Here is an 18719-nt window from a genome sequence, read left to right on the forward strand (position 1 = left end):
GCTAATCAATAAATGTGATACATCACATTAGCAGAATGAAGAAGAAAAATAATATGATCACACAGTAGGTGTAGAAAAGCATTTGATTAAATTCAACATCCTTTCATGATTAAAAAAAGAAAAAAAAACTCTCACCAAATTAGGTATAGAAGAAATGTATCACAACACAATGAAGTCCATATATGAGAATTCTACAGCTAACATACTCAATGATGAAAAATTGAAAGCATTTTCTCTAAGATCTGGAACAAGACAAGGATGCCTACTCTTACCACTTCTATTCAACATAGTATTTAAAGTCCTTGCCAGGGAAATTAAGCAAGAGAAAGAAATAAAAGGCATCCAAACAGGAAAGAAAGAAGTAAAACTGTCACTGTTTGCTGATGCCATGATCTTATATATAGAAAACCCTACATACTCCACCAAAAAAAAAAAAAAAAAAAAAAAAAAAAAAAAAAAAAAAAAAATCTGCCAGAACTAATAAACAAATACAGTAAAGTTGCAAGGTACAAAATCGACACACAAAAATCAGTAGCATTTCTACACACTAACAACAAGCTATCCAGAAAGAAATAAACAGAAAAATCCCACTTACAATAGTTACAAAAAAGGAACAAATTTAACCAAAGAAATAAAAAAAAATGTGTACACTAAAAACTATAAAAAATTCATGAAAGAAATCAAAGAAGACACAAATAAATTAAAAGATATTCCACATTCATGGATTGGAAGAATTTACACTGTGAAAATGTCCATATTATGCAAAATGATCTACAGAGTCTATGCAATCCCTATCAAAATTCCAGGGCAATTTTTACATAGAAATAATCCTAAAATCTGTATAGAACCACAAAAGACACCGACTAGGCAAAGCAATCTCAAGCAAAAGGAACAAAGCTAGAGGCATCACACTACCTAACTTCAAAATCCACTACAAAGCCATAGTAATCAAAACAGCATAGTACTGGCATTAAAGTAGACATATAGAACAGTAGAACAAAATAGAGATCCCAGAAATAACCTCATGCATATATGGTCAATTGATCTCCCACAAAGGTGCCAAGGACACGCATTGGAAAAAGACAGGCTCTTCAATAAATGGTGTTGGGAAAATTGAATATCCATGTGCAGACAAAATTGAACCCTTATCTCAGATCATATACAAAAATCAACTCAAAATGGATTAAAGACTTACATATAAGACTAGAAAGTGTAAAATTACTAGAAGAAAACATAGGAGAAAAACTATCAAACATTGATCTGAGAAAAAATCAATGTATTTGACCTCAAATGCACAGCCAAGTAAAGCAAAAATAGTGAAATTGAATTACTTCAAACTAAAAAGCTTCTGCACAGCAAAGAAAACAATTAACAGTGTGCAAAGAAAATCTACAAATTGGGAGAAAATATTTGTAATCCATATATCCAATAATTGGTTAATATCCAAAATATACAAGGAGCTCAAACAACTAAGTAGCAAAAAAACAAAAAACTCAATTAAAAAATGGGCAAGTGGTCTAAATCGACTTTCTCAAAAGAATACATACACACTTTGGGCTGAGGCAGGCAGATCACAAGGTCAGGAGATCAAGATCATCTGGCTAACACGGTGAAACCCCATCTCTACTAAAAATACAAAAAATTAGCCGGGTGTGGTGGCGGGTGCCTGTAGTCCCAGCTACTCGGGAGGCTGAGGCAGGAGAATGACGTGAACCCCGGAGGTGGAGCTTGCAGTGAGCCAAGATCGTGCCACTGCATTCCAGCCTGGGCGCCAGAGTCAGACTCTGTCTCAAAAAGAAAAAAAAAAAAAAGAGAGACATACAAATGGCCAACAGACATATTTTTTAAACGCTCAATATTGCTAACCATTAGGGAAATGCAAGGTAAAACCACAAGAAGATAACATTTCACACCTGTCAGAATGACTATTACAAAAGTGATGAAAGGTAAGTATTGGCAAGAATGTGACGAAAAGGGAACCCTTGGTGGTTCAACATTCTACTATTGCTAGGTATGTAAATTAGGACACCTATTATGGAAAACTGTATGGTTTCTCAAAAAACTAAAAATAGATTTACCATGATCCAGCAATCCCACTTCCGAGTATTTACCCAAACAACGTCAAATCAGTTGGTTGAAGAGGTGTTGGCAGTCCTACATTTATTGCAGCACTATTCACAATAGCCAAGTTATGGAATCAACCAAAATGTCCATCAACAGATGAACAGATAAATAAAATGTGATATACACACACACACACACACACACACACACACACACACGCAGTGGGATACTATTCAGTCTTTTAAAAAGAAGAAATTCTGTCATTTCTGAAAACATAGATGGAATTGGAGAACATTATCCTAAGTTAAATAAGCCAGGCAAAGAAAGACAAATCCTGCATGCACTCATTTATATGTGACATCTAAAACAATCAAACTTACAGAAGCAAGGAGTAGAACGGTGGTTACAGAGGTTAGGGGTTGGGAGAGATAGGAAGATTATGATCAAAAGGTACAAAATCTCAAGCAGAAGGAATAAGAAGATTATGGTCAAAGGGTAAAAAATCTCAGCAGAAGAAATTTTTTTTTACAACTGTATGCAGCATAGTGCATATAGTTGTAATGTACATTTCTAAACTAAGAGTACAGTTCAAATATTCTCATCACAAATATGCTAAGTATTTGAAGTGATGGATATGTTAACTGCTCTATTTAATTATTTAACATCATATTCATAAAACATAATATCACTTTTTATCCCATAAATTTATAAAATTATGAATTATCAATTTACAATAAAAAATAAAAATAAAATGTACACAAGAAGGCATAATGTAGAGGGAAAGACTAAACCTGAAAATAGCAAAGCAACAAATTTAAAGTCTTTCAAAGAGTCTAAGATAGCAGCCGTGCTGGTTCACATTCCTACATGTTTCCATCAGACTTTGAAATTCAACCTAAGTCCAGGTGATAGTGACAGCCTCTGCAGGACTTAGAAGCCAGTAAGGAAAGACTTTACTCAGGACATTTGGGAGCAGAGGTCTAGAGCTTATAATCTACAATCATACTTGTGTATGTAAGTGTATCTTGTAAAGTTCTAACTACATATCAAGGGTTTTCTTTGTTTTCCTAAATCCATAGTGTAAACCGTAGAACACAAGTGCTATAAGTAATTCAAAGAACAAATTTTTCCCCCAGTAATCCACAAAAATATTTTATGGAATTAATCTTTCTTTTATTTTTTCAGAACACACTTTTTGAGAAAGGTTGTTCTAAATGTCTATCAAGAGTATACTCTTTGGGTAAATGAGCTGAATAGACAACTCTCAAAAGAAGACATACAAAGTGCCAACAGCTATATAAAAAAATGCTCAACATCAGTAATTATCAGGGAAATGCATATCAAAACCACAATGAGATCTCATATAACCCCAGTTAGAATGGCTATTATCAAAAAGACAAAAAATAACAAACGCTGGCAAGGATTCAAAGAAAAGGGAACTCTTTTTTTTTTGGAGATGGGGTCTCACTTATGGAAAAATAATAAATGTTTGAGGTAATGGATATGCTGATTACCAGGATTTGACCATTACACATTGCATATATGTATTGGAATATCACCCTGTATCCCATAAACATATACAATTATTACATGTCAACTAAAAATAAAAGGAAAAAAAGAAAGTAAAAAGACAACCCACAAAACCACAGAAAATATTGCAAATCATATATTTGATAAGGGTCTAGTATCCAGAATGTATAAAGAATCCTTACAATTCAACAATAAAGAGACAAGCCAATTTAAAATGGATAACAGATTTTAATAGATATTTTTGCAAAAAAGATACACAAGTGGCCAATAAGCACATGAAAAGATACTGAATACGCTAAATATTGTTAGTCGCTAAAGAAATGCAATCAAAACTGCAATGTGATACCACTTTACACCCACTAGGATGGTTATAATTTTTTAAAAAGAAAATGAAAAGAATTATTGGTGAGGAAAACAAAGGAAGAGAATTGCTGGTCCGACAATAGTAAGGAAGAGAATCACTGGCCCGATGATGGTGGGTTATCAGAACTTATTAACATCAGCATCACTGCAGTTGGTATACAACTCCCCACTGCTAAATTTGACTGGCTTTAAAAAAAAAAAAAAAAGGAAGAGAATTGTTGGTGTTGAAAACCAACTGTTGGTGAGGAGGAGAAACCTCATTGCTGGTGGGATTGTAATATGAGGCATGCACCAGTGAATTAATTTGACAGTTCCTTAAAAAGACAAACATAGAATTATAATACCACCAAGTATATTCGTTTTCTAGGACTTCCATAATAAATTACCAAAAATCAGATGGCTGTAAACAACAGAAACTTAGTCTCTCATAGTTCTGGAGGCTAGAAGCCCAAAATCATGCTGTCAGCAGAGTCATGCTTCCTCTGAAGATTCTAGGGAAGAATTCTTCCTTGCCTCTTCAAGCTTCTAGGGGTTTCTGGAAATCCTTGACTTTCCTGGCTTCTAGCTGGAAAACTTCCAAAATATGTGAAGATTGAACATGATGTTTCTATATAGTACATAAGTCAAAAAAAAAAAACACAAGGAACTTAGAAAATATTTTGAACTAAAGGATAATGAGAACACAACACGCCAAAATTTGTGGGACCACCTAAAACAACGTTTAGAAGAAAATTTACAGCTTTGAATGGTTATATTAGAAAAGAATAAATGTTCAAAAATGAATTATCTAAGCATCCAGCTTAAGGAGGTAGGAAAAGAAGGGCAAATTAAACCCAAACTAAGAAATAATGAAGATTTAGGTGAAAAACATTAAAATAGAAGAGAAAAGAGAAACATAAATTAAATATAACCCAGTTCATGAAAAAGTACAATAAAATTGAAAAACCTCTAGATAAAAAAGAGAGAAAAGATAATTACTAATACTGAGATTAAAAGAATAAATATCTCTATAACACTAAATGCCCACAAGAGAAAGCAGGAAAAATCTAAAATCGACACCCTAACATCACAATTAAAAGAACTAGAAAAGCAACAGCAAACAAATTCAAAAGCTAGCAGAACACAAGAAATAACTAAGATTAGAGTAGAATTGAAGGAGATAGAGACACAAATACCCTTCAAAAAAATCAATGAATCCAAGAGCTGGTTTTTTTAAAAGATCAACAAAACAGATAGGCCACTAGCAAGACTAATAAAGAAGAAGAGAGAGAATAATCAAATAGACACAATAAAAAATGATAAAGGAGATATCACCACCAATCCCACAGAAATATGAACTACCATCAGAGAATACTATAAACACCTCTACGCAAATAAATTAGAAAATCTAGAAGAAATGGATAAATTCCTGGACACATACAACCTCCCAACACTAAGCCAGAAAGAAGTCAAATCTCTGAATAGACCAATAACAGGTTCTGAAATTAAGGCAATAATTAATAGCCTACCAACCAAAAAAAAAGCCCAGGTCCAGATGGATTCACAGCTGAATTCTACCAGAGGTACAAAGAGGAGCTGGTACCATTCCTTTTGAAACTATTCCAATCAATACAAAAAGAGGGAATCCTCCCTAACTCATTTTATGAGGCCAGAATCATCCTGACACCAGAGCCTGGCAGAGACACAACAACAAAAAAAGAGAATGTTAGGTCAAATATCTCTGATGAACATTGATGCGAAAATCTTCAATAAAATACTGGCGAACCGAATCCAGCAGCACAACAAAAAGCTTATCTACCACAATCAAGTTGGCTTCATCCCTGAGATGCAAGGGTGGTTCAACATACACAAAGCAGTAAACATAATCCATCACATAAACAGAACCAACGACAAGAAAACACGTGATTATCTATTGAGAAATACATAAGAAAAGGCCTTCGACAAAATTCAACAGTCCTTCATGCTAAAAACTCTCAGTAAACTAGGTATCGATGGAACATATCACAAAATAATAAGAGCTATTTATGACAAACCCACAGTCAATATCATACTTAATGGGCAAAAATGGGAAGCATTCCCTTTGAAAATCAGTGCAAGACAAGGACACCCTCTCTCACCACTCCTATTCAACATAGTATTGGAAGTTCTGGCCAGGGCAATCAAGTAAGAGAAAGAAATAAAGGGTATTCAATTAGGAAAAGAGGAAGTCAAATTGTCTCTGTTTGCAGATGACATGATTGTATATTTAGAAAACCCCATCGTCTCAGCCCAAAATCTCCTTAGGCTGATAAGCATCTTCATAAAATCTCAGGATACAAAATCAATGTGCAAAAATCACAAGCATTGGTATACACCAATAACAGACAAAGACAGAGCCAAATCATGAGTGAACGCCCATTCACAATTGCTACAAGGAGAATAAAATACCTAGGAATCCAACTTACAAGGGATGTGAAGGACCTCTTCAAGGAGAACTACAAACCACTGCTCAACAAAATGAAAGAAGACACAAATGGAAGAACATTCCATGCTCATGGATAGGAAGACTCAATATTGTGAAAATGATCATACTACCCAAAGTAATTTATAGATTCAATGCTATTGTCATCAAGCTACTGCTGACTTTCTTCACAGAATTGGAAAAAAAAAAAAACTATTTTAAAGTTCATATGGAACCAAAAAAGAGCCTGCATAGCCAAGACAATCCTAAGCAAAAAAAAACAAAGCTGGAGGCATCTGACTTCAAACTACACTACAAGGCTATAGTAACCAAAACAGCATGGTACTGGTACCAAAATAGATATATAGACCAATGGAACAGAACAGAGGCCTCAGAAATAACACCACACATCTACAACCATCTGGTCTTTGACAAACCTGACAAAAATAAGCAATAGAGAAAGGATTCCCTATTTAATAAGTGGAAAACTGGGTAGCCATATGTAGAAAGCTAAAACTGGATCCCTTCCTTACTCCTCATACAAAAATTAACTCAAGATGGATAAAAGACTTAAATGTAAGACCTAAAACCATAAAAACCTTAGAAGGAAACCTAGGCAATACCATTCAGGACATAGGCATGGGCAAGGACTTCATGACTAAAACACCAAAAGCAACTGTACCAAAAGCCAAAATAGACAAATGGGATCTAATTTAACTAAAGAGCTTCTGTACAGCAAAATAAACTATCATCAGAGTGAAAAGGCAACCTACAGAATGGAAGAACACTTTTGCAATCTATCCATCTGACAAAGGGCTAATATCCAGAATTTACAAAGAACTTAAACAAATTTACAAGAAAAAAAATCTCATCAAAAAGTGGGCAAAGTATATGAACAGACACTTATCAAAAGACGACATTTATACAGCCAAGAGACATATGAAAAAAATGCTCATCATCACTGGTCATTAGAGAAATGCAAATCAAAACCACAATGAGATACCATCTCATGCCAGTTGGAATAGCGATCATTAAAAAGTCAGAAAATGACAGATGCTGGAGAGGAGGTGGAGAAATAGGAATGCTTTAACACTGTTGGTGGGAGTGTAAATTAGTTCAACCATTGTGGAAAACAGTGTGGCGATTCCTCAAGGATCTAGAACTAGAAATACCATTTGACACAGCAATCCCATCACTGGGTATATACCCAAAGGATTATAAATCATGGTACTATAAAGACACATGCACATGTATGTTTATTGCAGCACTATTCACAATAGCAAAGTCTTGGAACCAACCCAAATGTCCATCAGTAATAGAGTGGATAAAGAAAATGTAACACATACACACCATGGAATTCTATGCAGCCATTAAAAATTATGAGTTCATGTCCTTTTTAGGGACACTGATGAAGCTGGAAACCATCGTTCTCAGCAAACTATCACAAGGACAAAAACCAAACACCACACATTCTCACTCATAAATGGGAGTTGAACAATGAGAACACATGGACACAGGAAGGGGAACATCACACAATGGGGCCTGTCAGGGGATGGGGGACTGGGGGAGGGATAGCATTAGGAGAAATGCCTAATGTAAATGACGAGTTGATGGGTGCAGCAAACCAACATGGCACATGTATACCTAAGTAACAAACCCACACATTCTGCCCATGTACCTCAGAACTTAAAGAATAATATAATATAAATATATATATTTATATCATAAATATATATTTATATATATTAAAATATTTATATATTTATATATTATATATTATATAAATATGTATTTAATATATAATATAAAAATATATATTATATATATAAGTATATATATATATGGAGAGAGAAAGAAAACTTGCTAAATGCCAGGTACTGTGTTAAGAATGTAACGGCAGGCCAAATTCCTGCCCTCAGGCAGCTCCCAGTAATCAAAGGAATCTGTAAAATTATAAGGACTTCTTAATTTAAGGTGGCAGGAGATGGCCCTTCTGACGAGGTGACATTTATGCTGAGATCTAAGGACTAAGGAGGGACAGCCACGAAGAGAGAGAACAGGTGGGGCAGAGGTTGTCCTATCTCCATTACTCCAGCCTACAAGGAGAACCTGGCTTTTCCCTGCAGCCAGGTGTCTGCCACTCACTGATCTGGAGTGAGCTGCAGGACCTCAGAGGAGAAGAGGCATTTAACTCCAGACAGCATTCAGAGTCTTATAGAAACCCCAGGGAGTTTATCACATCTAAGACCCTGATAGCATCTGTATCAGAAATGAGAATCCAACCAGACTGCTCAAGAAATATTAGCTTTAATTCTTTCAGAAGAGAAAATGGCTTATACCAAAAAAAAGAAGAAATATCACTAAGATCCTATAGACACTTTAAAAAAGGTACTATTATTTACATTTTTAAGTGAAAAAATGTTGATTGCTTAGTTGAAACAAACTCCTTGAAAGAATGAGTTACCAAAATGGATTCTAGAAGAGCAGAAAATCTGAATAACTCCCTTGTCAATTAAAGAAACTGTATTAGAATGAAGCCCTTCCTATAAATAAAATTCAAAACCCAGATGACTTCACTTTCAAAAAGTTTTAAAAAGAACTCTTTTAGAAAATAGAGGAAGAGAAACCATTTCTCAACTGATTTTGTGAAACAGGGCTTTCCCAATACCAATATGAGGCAAAAACATTACAAGAAAAGACCAGGCTAGGGCGGTGGCTCATGCCTGTAATCCCAGTAATTTGGGAAGCTGAGATGGGATGATTGCTAGAGTACAGGAGTTTGAAACCAGCCAGGGCAAGATGATAAGACCCCATCTCTACAAAAAATGTAAAACTTAACCAAACACAGTGGCGCACACTTGTGGTCCCAGCTACTCAGGAGACTGAGGTGAGAGGATCACCTGAGCCCAAAAAGTCGAGGCTGCAGTGAGCTATGATTGCACCACTGTACTTTAGTCTGGGCAACAGAACTAGACTTAGACCTTGTCTCAAAAAACAAAAATGACCAATATTCCCCATGTACACAGAAGCAAAAATCTTTAATAAAAGTGCAAGCCAATTAAATCCATTTATATATAAAAGGTATAATACATCATGTCCAAGTGTGGTTTTCTCAAGAATACAAAGTTGGTATAATATTTGAAAATAATATATTCCACCATACTAACCAAATTAAAAAGATATCAGAGCATCTCAATAAATGCAGAGAAAGCATTTGACAAAATTCAACACTCATTCATAATTTTAAAATCTCAGGAAACTGAGACTAGGAGAAAACCTGAGAAAGAGCATCTACTAAAAATCTACAGCTAACATCATGCTTAATTGTATGATGTTACACTATTTCACTAGTAGTGAAGACAAGGCAAAGATGTCTGCTGTAACTTCTGTTTCACATTGTGTTTGAGGTTGTACTCAAGAAATCATGCAAAAAAAGAAATAAAAGTCATACTACTTGGGGAAAAAGAGCTAAAATTGTCTTAATTTGCAAGACATGATTGTACATAAAAAATACTAAAAAATTGACCCAAAAAGGGACTAGAATTAAGAACTAAACTTAGCAAATTTGCAGGATACAAAATCAATATGCAAGACTCAGTTATGTTGATATATCCTAGCATAAACAATTAGAAATGAGATTTAGAAAATAATACCATTTACAATAACATAAAAACAAGATATTTAGGGATAAATGTAATAAAATATGTACACTGAAAATTATAAAACATGGCTGAGAACAATTAAAGACCTGTGCAGATAAAAAGATATTGGGAAACTCAATAAAATTGATCAAAAGATTCAATACAGTCCTAATCAAAATTCTATCAGACTTTTTCTAAAAGGTAAAAACTTGATTATAATACTTATATGGAAATAAAAGAGACATATAACAGTAAAAACAATTTTGAAAAAGAACAAAGTTGCAGGGCTTGTAATATTTATTTGAATATTTATAGTTACATTTTTCAGAACAGTGTGCATTAGCCTAAGGATAGACAAATAGAATAGACAGCCCAGTAATGGACCATTGCATATAGGGTCAATTTATTTTTTACAAAGATACCAATAATTCAATGGGGAGAGGACAGTCTTTTCAACAAACTGTGCTGGAACAACTGGAAATCCATATGGGAAAAAGTGAAATTAAACACTTATCTCATACTACACACACACACACACACAAAAACACCCCAAGTGGCCTATAGATCTAAATGTTGAATTTATAGAGCTTCCAGAAGAAAACAAAGGAGAAAATCTTTAAGACTGTAGGGTAGGCAAATATTGACTTGGTTTCGCCAATAAAACACAAATGAAGTGAGGTGCAGTGGCTAGTCCCTGTAATTCCAGTGTCTCTAGAGGCTGAGGTGAGTGGATGGGAGGATTGCTTGAGCCCAGGAGTCCAAGGCCAGCCTAAGCAACATAACAAGACCCCCATCTCTGAAAAATATTAAATTTTTTAAAAATTAAATTAAATTTGAATGAATTACATCACTTCAGGGTGGAAGCTTTAAGCGATAGTACATAATTTACCGTTTTCCCTTTTCTATGCAATCATGAAAGTATCAGTTGAAGTAGAATCTCTATCAACCTGTATCCTTAAGTGTATATGACAGATACTGCCAATAATTTCTGGACATGTAGCATGGATGAGAATTAAGTATTTATTGTGTTACATCATGAGATTTGGGCATTCTTTGTACTGAAGCATATTTTAGCCCCTTCAGTAATAAATGCATTGATTACATAGTTCATATGCCGTTTCTCTCAGAAATCAGAAATGTAAGGTCTTATTGGTACTAACAGTAAAAAAAAAAAAAAAAAAAAAAAAAAGTGAAATCTGGTAAATTATCAATTGAGAACATCCATCATGCATGAAATTAGAGGTATGACCTCAAGGAAGAAATGGATGTTCTGTTAAAGGTGACTTGTACAAAGAAAAATTGAAAAGTATTATAAAATGATACCAACAGATTGCTGTGAAACTGTTTCTAGTAAACACTGCTCTAGATTTTAAATCTCCATAGTTTTAATCTACATGAAGATGACCTTATTCTAATAGCCAATCCATGCCTTCTTACTAAACCTAACAAAGATTACAAAGAAATGAAGAGTCCATTGCAACCAGCTGGCTTAAGAACAAGTTAAATGGCCCTAATTCACCCTGGACTTGATTCCAAATATTACAATGACACACTCATTTTGTTGATTCATTGCCTTCATAGGAAGCAAATAAATCAGTGTTTTTGACCCTGAACACTTCCCCCTTTTAACTGACAAATGGAAGTTAGAAATGGTATGCCAACATTTCACCAGGAAGCTATCAGTTTCCTTCCCAAAGTCTGATCCACACACATCATAAAAGATTAACACAAAAAAATTAATCCAAGTGTTTCTCCCCTTTCCCAAAATGTACACGTTGAGGCCACTTTACAACAACCAAGATCATCCAGTTTTGCATGTGGAGCTTGTTAAAAACTGAGCCAAGAGAAAAGACAGCCTGAAGGGAAGTAAAAAAGTTGTGTTGCTCTATGCTCTATGACCATGGCCAGCAGATTGTATTCAAGTTAACTTCTTGCAGGCATAATCCATCACTAACAGAACCAATTTGTTAACGCATATTCTCTGACTTAATTAAGCCATAGGCCTGCTTCCCTGCATATCCATATCCCTAAACATGCCAAATAATAATCCTGTTTTGGTTGGGCAACCTGAACTAAAAATCCCTCAAAAATACTTGTAAACTGCTTACCTCACCATATCTGCCAGATCTTTTTATAATCACTGAAAGAATGCACTGGCTTTCCTGAACACTCAGTAATCATAATATTGGAGTCTTTTACAAAGTGACAAGACTTGTGTTACAGTACGATTATATAATATGTTTATCACAAATATACATCTACATTACCTGTATAAATAAACTTTTAATTTAATATTTTCATGACCTATTGATTTCCCAACAAGCCAATGGACATAGCATTTTAAAAATAACGTTCCAAACACTTTTCAACTGAAACCAACAATGCTTTATCCTTGCCATTAAAATCCTTTAAACTTTTATACCAAACACTCCCCTTTACTGTATACCTAACTAGAAAACTGGGAAGACAAACATTTGGCGAGTCCTAAAAAGCAAAGACTTGCAACACATGAATTAGAAATCAACAAACTAATTTTTCTGTTCATCTTTTCAAAAGATCTTTTAATTTTTTTAACATTTCTACATAAATATAATAATTTTTAAAAGTTGCCATGGTATTTCACGATGATTGTAGGAGCACAAGACAACACAATAAAGAGAACTACAATCCATCAAAATGAAACCTTACACAGTATTCATTTCTAAACTCCTGTCAGTGTCACAAATGTTGTAAGATTCCTGGCTTGTTAGCTAGCGAAGGATATAATAACCAAGGCATTTCATGGTGTTTTAAACTAGATCGAATTGCCAAGAAATCTACTTCTCCCCCAACTGCTCCTGTCAATTACTAAATTGGGCCGTTCAAAATCACTGTAGGGTCAACACAAATGTAAATTCAAATCTTTAGGTTCCTTTGTCATGGAATATTGTCCCAACCATACAACACTAAAAAGAGAGATGCATCATTTCCTTTGTGTTCTCTTTCACAAAGTTTCTGTTCAGAGATCAGCAAATATCCAGACAGATGGCAAACATGTGTTAAACATTTACAATGTTCCAGTTAATCATGCTAGACTCCTGACACAGAAGTGAATAAGATACAATCCTGATCTCAAGTTGCTTAAGCAAATTCTAGGAAAGAAAATGCATTTTAATTATGCAAAGATAATACATTCTCAAGGTGTACATGGTATTAATTTATCATGTATAATGCAAGTCTGGTACTTGGATGGACCATCTCAAATAAAATTTAACTATAAAAGTATTCAAAAGTGCACTACACATGGCAGGAAAAACATTTTTCTTTTCTATTTTTTATTTTGTTTATCTAAATCTCATGTAGAAAATTTTCTTGGGATTTTTAATAAACCAATTTTAATTAATTTTCCAAAAGTAATCCTTACAGAAATTTTGTCAATATCTACAATTCTCTTATTGCCATACTCTAAAAGATTCATGCTACAACAGGATTGGATCATTTGCTTCACCCAAACCTCAAGAAACAGCTTGACAAGTGAGACTGGGTTCTCAAGAGGTGGAGCTACAAGACATCATTAGTGGACAGCATTAAGGAACATTTCAGCTATTACCACCCTACTAAAGAACATAGACCACATTTTCTTTTGACCTAGACCAACCCAATCGTCAATTAATGTCATATGCAAGCCAGAATGACTAAAACAGTCACTTGATCCCTGGAGAAAAAAGCATAATATTTTTTGAAGTATATTAACAGGTTTTTCTCTTTTACATTCCTTACAGACATACTAAGGTATCTATCTTCCTTGGAAAGTGAGGTGAAGAGATCAGTGTTGTTGTCCCATTAATATAAAGAGAAAAAAAAATAGTAATCATTTGGACTACTAAATAAAAATTTCAAGTCAAAAAGGATAAAAAATAGTCTTGAAAGTCAGGCTTTGTAAAAATAACTTTCTAGATGGCCAAACAGGAGCAGCTCCAGTCTGCAGCTCGCAGCAAGACCAATGCAGAAGGCAGGTGATTTCTGCATTTCCAACTGAGGTACCAGGTTCATCTCATTGGGACTGGTTAAGCAGTGGGTGTAGCCCACAGAGGGCAAGCTGAAGCAGGGTGGGACACTGCCTCACCAGAGAAGCACAAGGGGTCAGGGAACTCCATCCCCTAGCCAAGGGAAGCTTTGACGGACTATGGCATGAGGGACAGTGCTATCCAGCCCAGATACTATGCTTTTCCCATGGTTTTTGCAACCCACAGAACAGAAGATTCCCTCAGGTGCTTACATCACCAGGGCCCTGGGTTTCAAGCACAAAACTGGGCTGTCGTTTGAGCAGAAACTGAGCTAGCTGCAAGAGTTTTACTCCTGTACCCCAGTGGTGCCTGGAACCCCAGCAAGACAGAAGTATTCACTACCCTGAAAGGGGGCTGAGGCCAGGGAGCCAAGTGGTGTTGCTAAACAGGTCCCACCCACATGGAGCCCAACAAGCTAAGATCACAGGCTAGAAATTCTCACTGCCAGCACAGCAGTCTGAAGTCCACCTGGGACACTCCAGCTTGGTGGGGGAAGGGATGTCCACCATTACTGAGGCTTGAGTAGGCGGTTTTCCCCTCACAGTGTAAACAAAGCCACCAGGAAGGTCAGACTGGGTGGAGCCCACCTCAGTGCAGCAGAGCTCCTGTAGCCAGACTGCCTCTCTAGATTCCTTCTCTCTGCACAGGGCCTCTCTGAAAGGAAGACAGTAGTCCCAGTCTGGGGCTTATAGATAAAAGTCCCATCTCCCTGGGACAGAGCACCTGGGGGAAGATGCAGCTGTGGGTGCAGATTCAGCAGACTTAAATGTTCCTGCCTGCTGGCTCTGAAGACAGCAGCATATCTTCCAGCACAGCGCTCAAGCTCTACTACAGACAGACTGCCTCCTCAAGTGGGTCCCTGATCCCCATGCCTCCTGACTGAAAGAGACCTCCAAGCAGGGGTCGAAAGATACCTCATACAGGAGAGCTCCGACTGGCATCTGGTAGGTGCTCCTCTGGGATGAAGATTCCAGAGGAAGGAGCAGGCAGTAATCTTTGCTGTTCTGCAGCCTCCACTGGTGATGTCCAGGAAAACAGGGTCTGGAGTGGACTGCCAGCAAACTCCAGCGGATCTGTAGAAAAGGTAACTGATCATTAGAAGGAAAACTAGCAAACAGAAAGCAATAACATCAATATCAACAAAAAGGTCACACACAAAAAAAATCCAAAAGTCCTCTGCATTAAAGAGCAAAGGTAGATAAATCCATGATGATGAGGAAAAAACAGGGCAAAAAGTCTGAAAATTCCAAAAGCCAGAATGCCTCTTCTCCTCCAAAGGATCACGATTCCTCGCCATCGAGGGAACAAAATTGGATGGAGAATGAATTTGACGAACTGACAGAAGTACGCTTCAGAAGGTGGTTAATACCAAACTCCTCTGAGCTAAAGGAGCATGTTCTAACCCAATGCAAGGAAGCTAAGAACCTTGATAAAAGGTTACAGGAAATGCTAACTAGAATAATAAATTTAGAAGAGAACATAAATGACCTGATGAAGCTGAAAAACACAGCATGAGAACTTTGTGAAGCATATGCAAGTATCAAGAGTCAAATCAATCAAGGAGAAGAAAGGGTATCAGAGATTGAAAATCAAATTAACGAAATAAAGGATGAAGACAAGATTACAGAAAAAAGAATGAAAAGGAATGAATGAAGCCTCCAAGAAACATGCGACTATGAACAAAACAAACATACAATTGATTGGTGTACCTGAAACTGATGGGGAGAATGGAACCAAATTGGAAAACACACTTCAGGATATTATCCAGGAGAACTTCCTGGATCTAGCAAGGCAGGCCAACATTCATATTCAGGAAATACACAGAACCATTAAGATACTCCTCAAGAAGAGCAACCACAAGACACATAATTTTCAGATTCACCAAGGTTGAAATAAAGAAAAAAATGTTAAGGGCAGTCAGAGAGAAAGGTCAGATTACCAACAAAGGAAAGCCCATCAGACTAACAGCAGATTTCTCTGCAGAAACCCTACAAGCCAGAAGACGGCGGGGGTCAATATTCAACATTCTTTTTTTTTTTTTTTTTTGAGACGGAGTCTTGCTCTGTCGCCGAGACTGGAGTGCAGTGGCCGGATCTCGGCTCACTGCAAGCTCCGCCTCCCGGGTTTACGCCATTCTCCTGCCTCAGCCTCCCGAGTAGCTGGGACTACAGGCACCCACCACCTCGGCCGGCTATTTTTTTGTATTTTTTACTAGAGACGGGGTTTCACCGGGTTAGCCAGGATGGTCTCGATCTCCTGACCTCATGATCCGCCCATCTCGGCCTCCCAAAGTGCTGGGATTACAGGCTTGAGCCACCGCGCCCGGCCTCAACATTCTTAAAAAAAAAAAAAAAGAAAAAGAGGAAGAATTTTCAACCCAGAATTTCATTTCCAGTCAAAATAAGCTTCAAAAGTGAAGAAAAAATAAAATCCTTTATGGTCAAGTAAATGCTGAGGGATTCTGTCACTACCAGGCCTGCCTTACAAGAGCTCCTGAAGGAAGCACTAAATATGGAAAGAAAAAATAGGTACCAGCCACTACACAAACATACCAAAATATATAGACCAATGACACTATGAAGAAACTGCATCAACTAATGTGCAAAATAACCAGCTAGCATCATGATGACAGAATCAAATTCACACATAACAGTATTAACCTTAAATGTAAATGGGCTAAATGCCCTAATTAAAAGACACAGACTGACAAACTGGATAAAGAGTCAAGACCCATTGGTGTGCTGTATTCAGGAGACTCATCTCATGTGCAAAGACACACATAGGCTCAAAATAAAGGGATGGAGGAATATTTACCAAGCAAATAGAAAGCCAAAAAAAAAAAAAAAGAAAAGAAAAAAGAAGCAGGGGTTGCAATCGTGTCTCTGATAAAACAGACGTTAAACCAACAAAGATCAAAAAAGACAAAGAAGTGCATTACATAATGTTAAAGGGATCAATGCAACAAGAAGAGCTAACTATCCTAATTATATATGCACTCAATACAGAAGTACCCAGATTCATAAAGCAAGTTTTTAGAGACGTACTAGACAAAAATAGACTTAGACTCCCACACAACAATAGTGGGAGACTTTACACCCCACTGTCAATATTAGACAGATCAATGAGACAGAAAATTAACAAGTATATTCAGGCCTTGAACTCAGCTCTGGACCAGGAGGACCTAATATACATCTACAGAACTCTCCACCCCAAATGAACAGAATATACATTCTTCCCAGCACCACATAGCACTTATTCTAAAATTGACCACAAAATTGGAAGTAAAACACTTCTCAGCAAATGTAAAAAAATGGAAATCATAACAGTCTCTCAGACCACAGTGCAATCAAATTAGAACTCAGGATTAAGAAACTCACTCAAAACCACACAACTACACAGAAACTGAACAACCTGCTCCCAAATGACTACTGGGTAAATAACGAAACTAAGGTAAAAATAAATAAGTTCTTTGAAACCGATGATAACAAAGACACAACGTACCAGAATCTCTGGGACACAGCTAAAGCACTGTTTAGAGGCAAAGTTATAGCACTAAATGCTCACATCAGAAAGCAGGAAAGATCTAAAATTGACACCCTAACATTGCAATCAAAGAACTAGAGAAGCAAGAGCAAACAAATTGAAAAGCTAGCAGAAGACAAGAAATAACTAAGATCAGAGCAGAACTGAGGAGATAGAGACATGAAAATCCCTTCAAAAAAATTAATGAATCCAGGAGCTGGATTTTTGAAAAGATTAACAAAATAGATAGGCCACTAGCCTGACTAATGAAAAAGAAAAGACAGAAGAATCAGGCCGGGTATGGTGGCTCATGCCTGTAATCCCAGCACTTTGGGAGGCTGAGGCAGGCAGATAACCAGGTCAGGAGATTGAGACCATCCTAATAACACAATGAAAACCTATCTCTACTAAAATTACAAAAACAAAAATTAGCCAGTCATGGTGGCGGGCACCTGTAGTCCCAGCTACTTGGGAGATGAGGCAGGAAAATGGCGTGAACCTGGGAGGCAGAGCTTGCAGAGCCAAGATCATGCCGCTGCACTCCAGCCTGGGCGACAGAGTGAGACTCCATCTCAAAAAAAAAAAAAAAAAAAAAAAGAAAGAAAGAAAGAAGAGAAAAGGAAAAGAGAGAAGAATCAAATAGACAGAATAAAAATGATAAAGGGATATCACCACTGATCTCACAGGAACACAAACTACCATCAGAGAATACTATAAACACCTCTATGCAAATAAATTAGAAAATCTAGAAGAAATGGATAAATTCCTGGACACATATAATCTCCCAACACTAAGCCAGGAAGAAGTCAAATCCCTGAATAAACCAATAACAAGTTCTGAAATTGAGGCAATAATTAAAAGCCTACCAACCAAAACAAAAGCCCAGGTCCAGATGGATTCATAGCCGAATTCTACCAGAGGTACAAAGAGGAGCTGTTACCATTCCTTTTGAAACTATTCTAAACAATAGAAAAAGAGGGACTCCTCCCTAACTCATTTTATGATGCCAGCATCATTCTGATACAAAAACCTGGCAAAGACACAACAAAAAAAAGAAAATCTCAGGACAATACCTCCGACGAACATTGATGCGAAAAGTCCTCAATGAAATAC

The 18719-nt window shown here is 36.5% G+C and overlaps 1 protein-coding gene across 2 annotated transcripts in view; it reads right to left on the reverse strand.

Moving 5' to 3' along the window:
• The window catches only part of LOC105483600 (XK related 9), a 170194-nt gene that overhangs the window by 8654 nt on the left and 142821 nt on the right, over window positions 1-18719 (reverse strand). Inside the window, exons 8-9 of one of the 2 annotated variants that reach the window (XM_071068127.1) lie at window positions 14999-15157; window positions 3864-4564 (exon numbers count right to left, since the gene is read on the reverse strand). In XM_071068127.1, the coding sequence (XP_070924228.1) occupies window positions 4475-4564; window positions 14999-15157 (249 nt within the window). In that variant the 3' untranslated portion in view covers window positions 3864-4474. Of the gene's footprint in view, window positions 1-3863; window positions 4565-14998; window positions 15158-18719 lie in introns of those variants that run through there. The other variant, XR_011606952.1, reaches the window with a different exon arrangement.

Source organism: Macaca nemestrina, chromosome 8 (assembly GCF_043159975.1).
Source record: "Macaca nemestrina isolate mMacNem1 chromosome 8, mMacNem.hap1, whole genome shotgun sequence".
Taxonomy (NCBI): domain Eukaryota; kingdom Metazoa; phylum Chordata; class Mammalia; order Primates; family Cercopithecidae; genus Macaca; species Macaca nemestrina.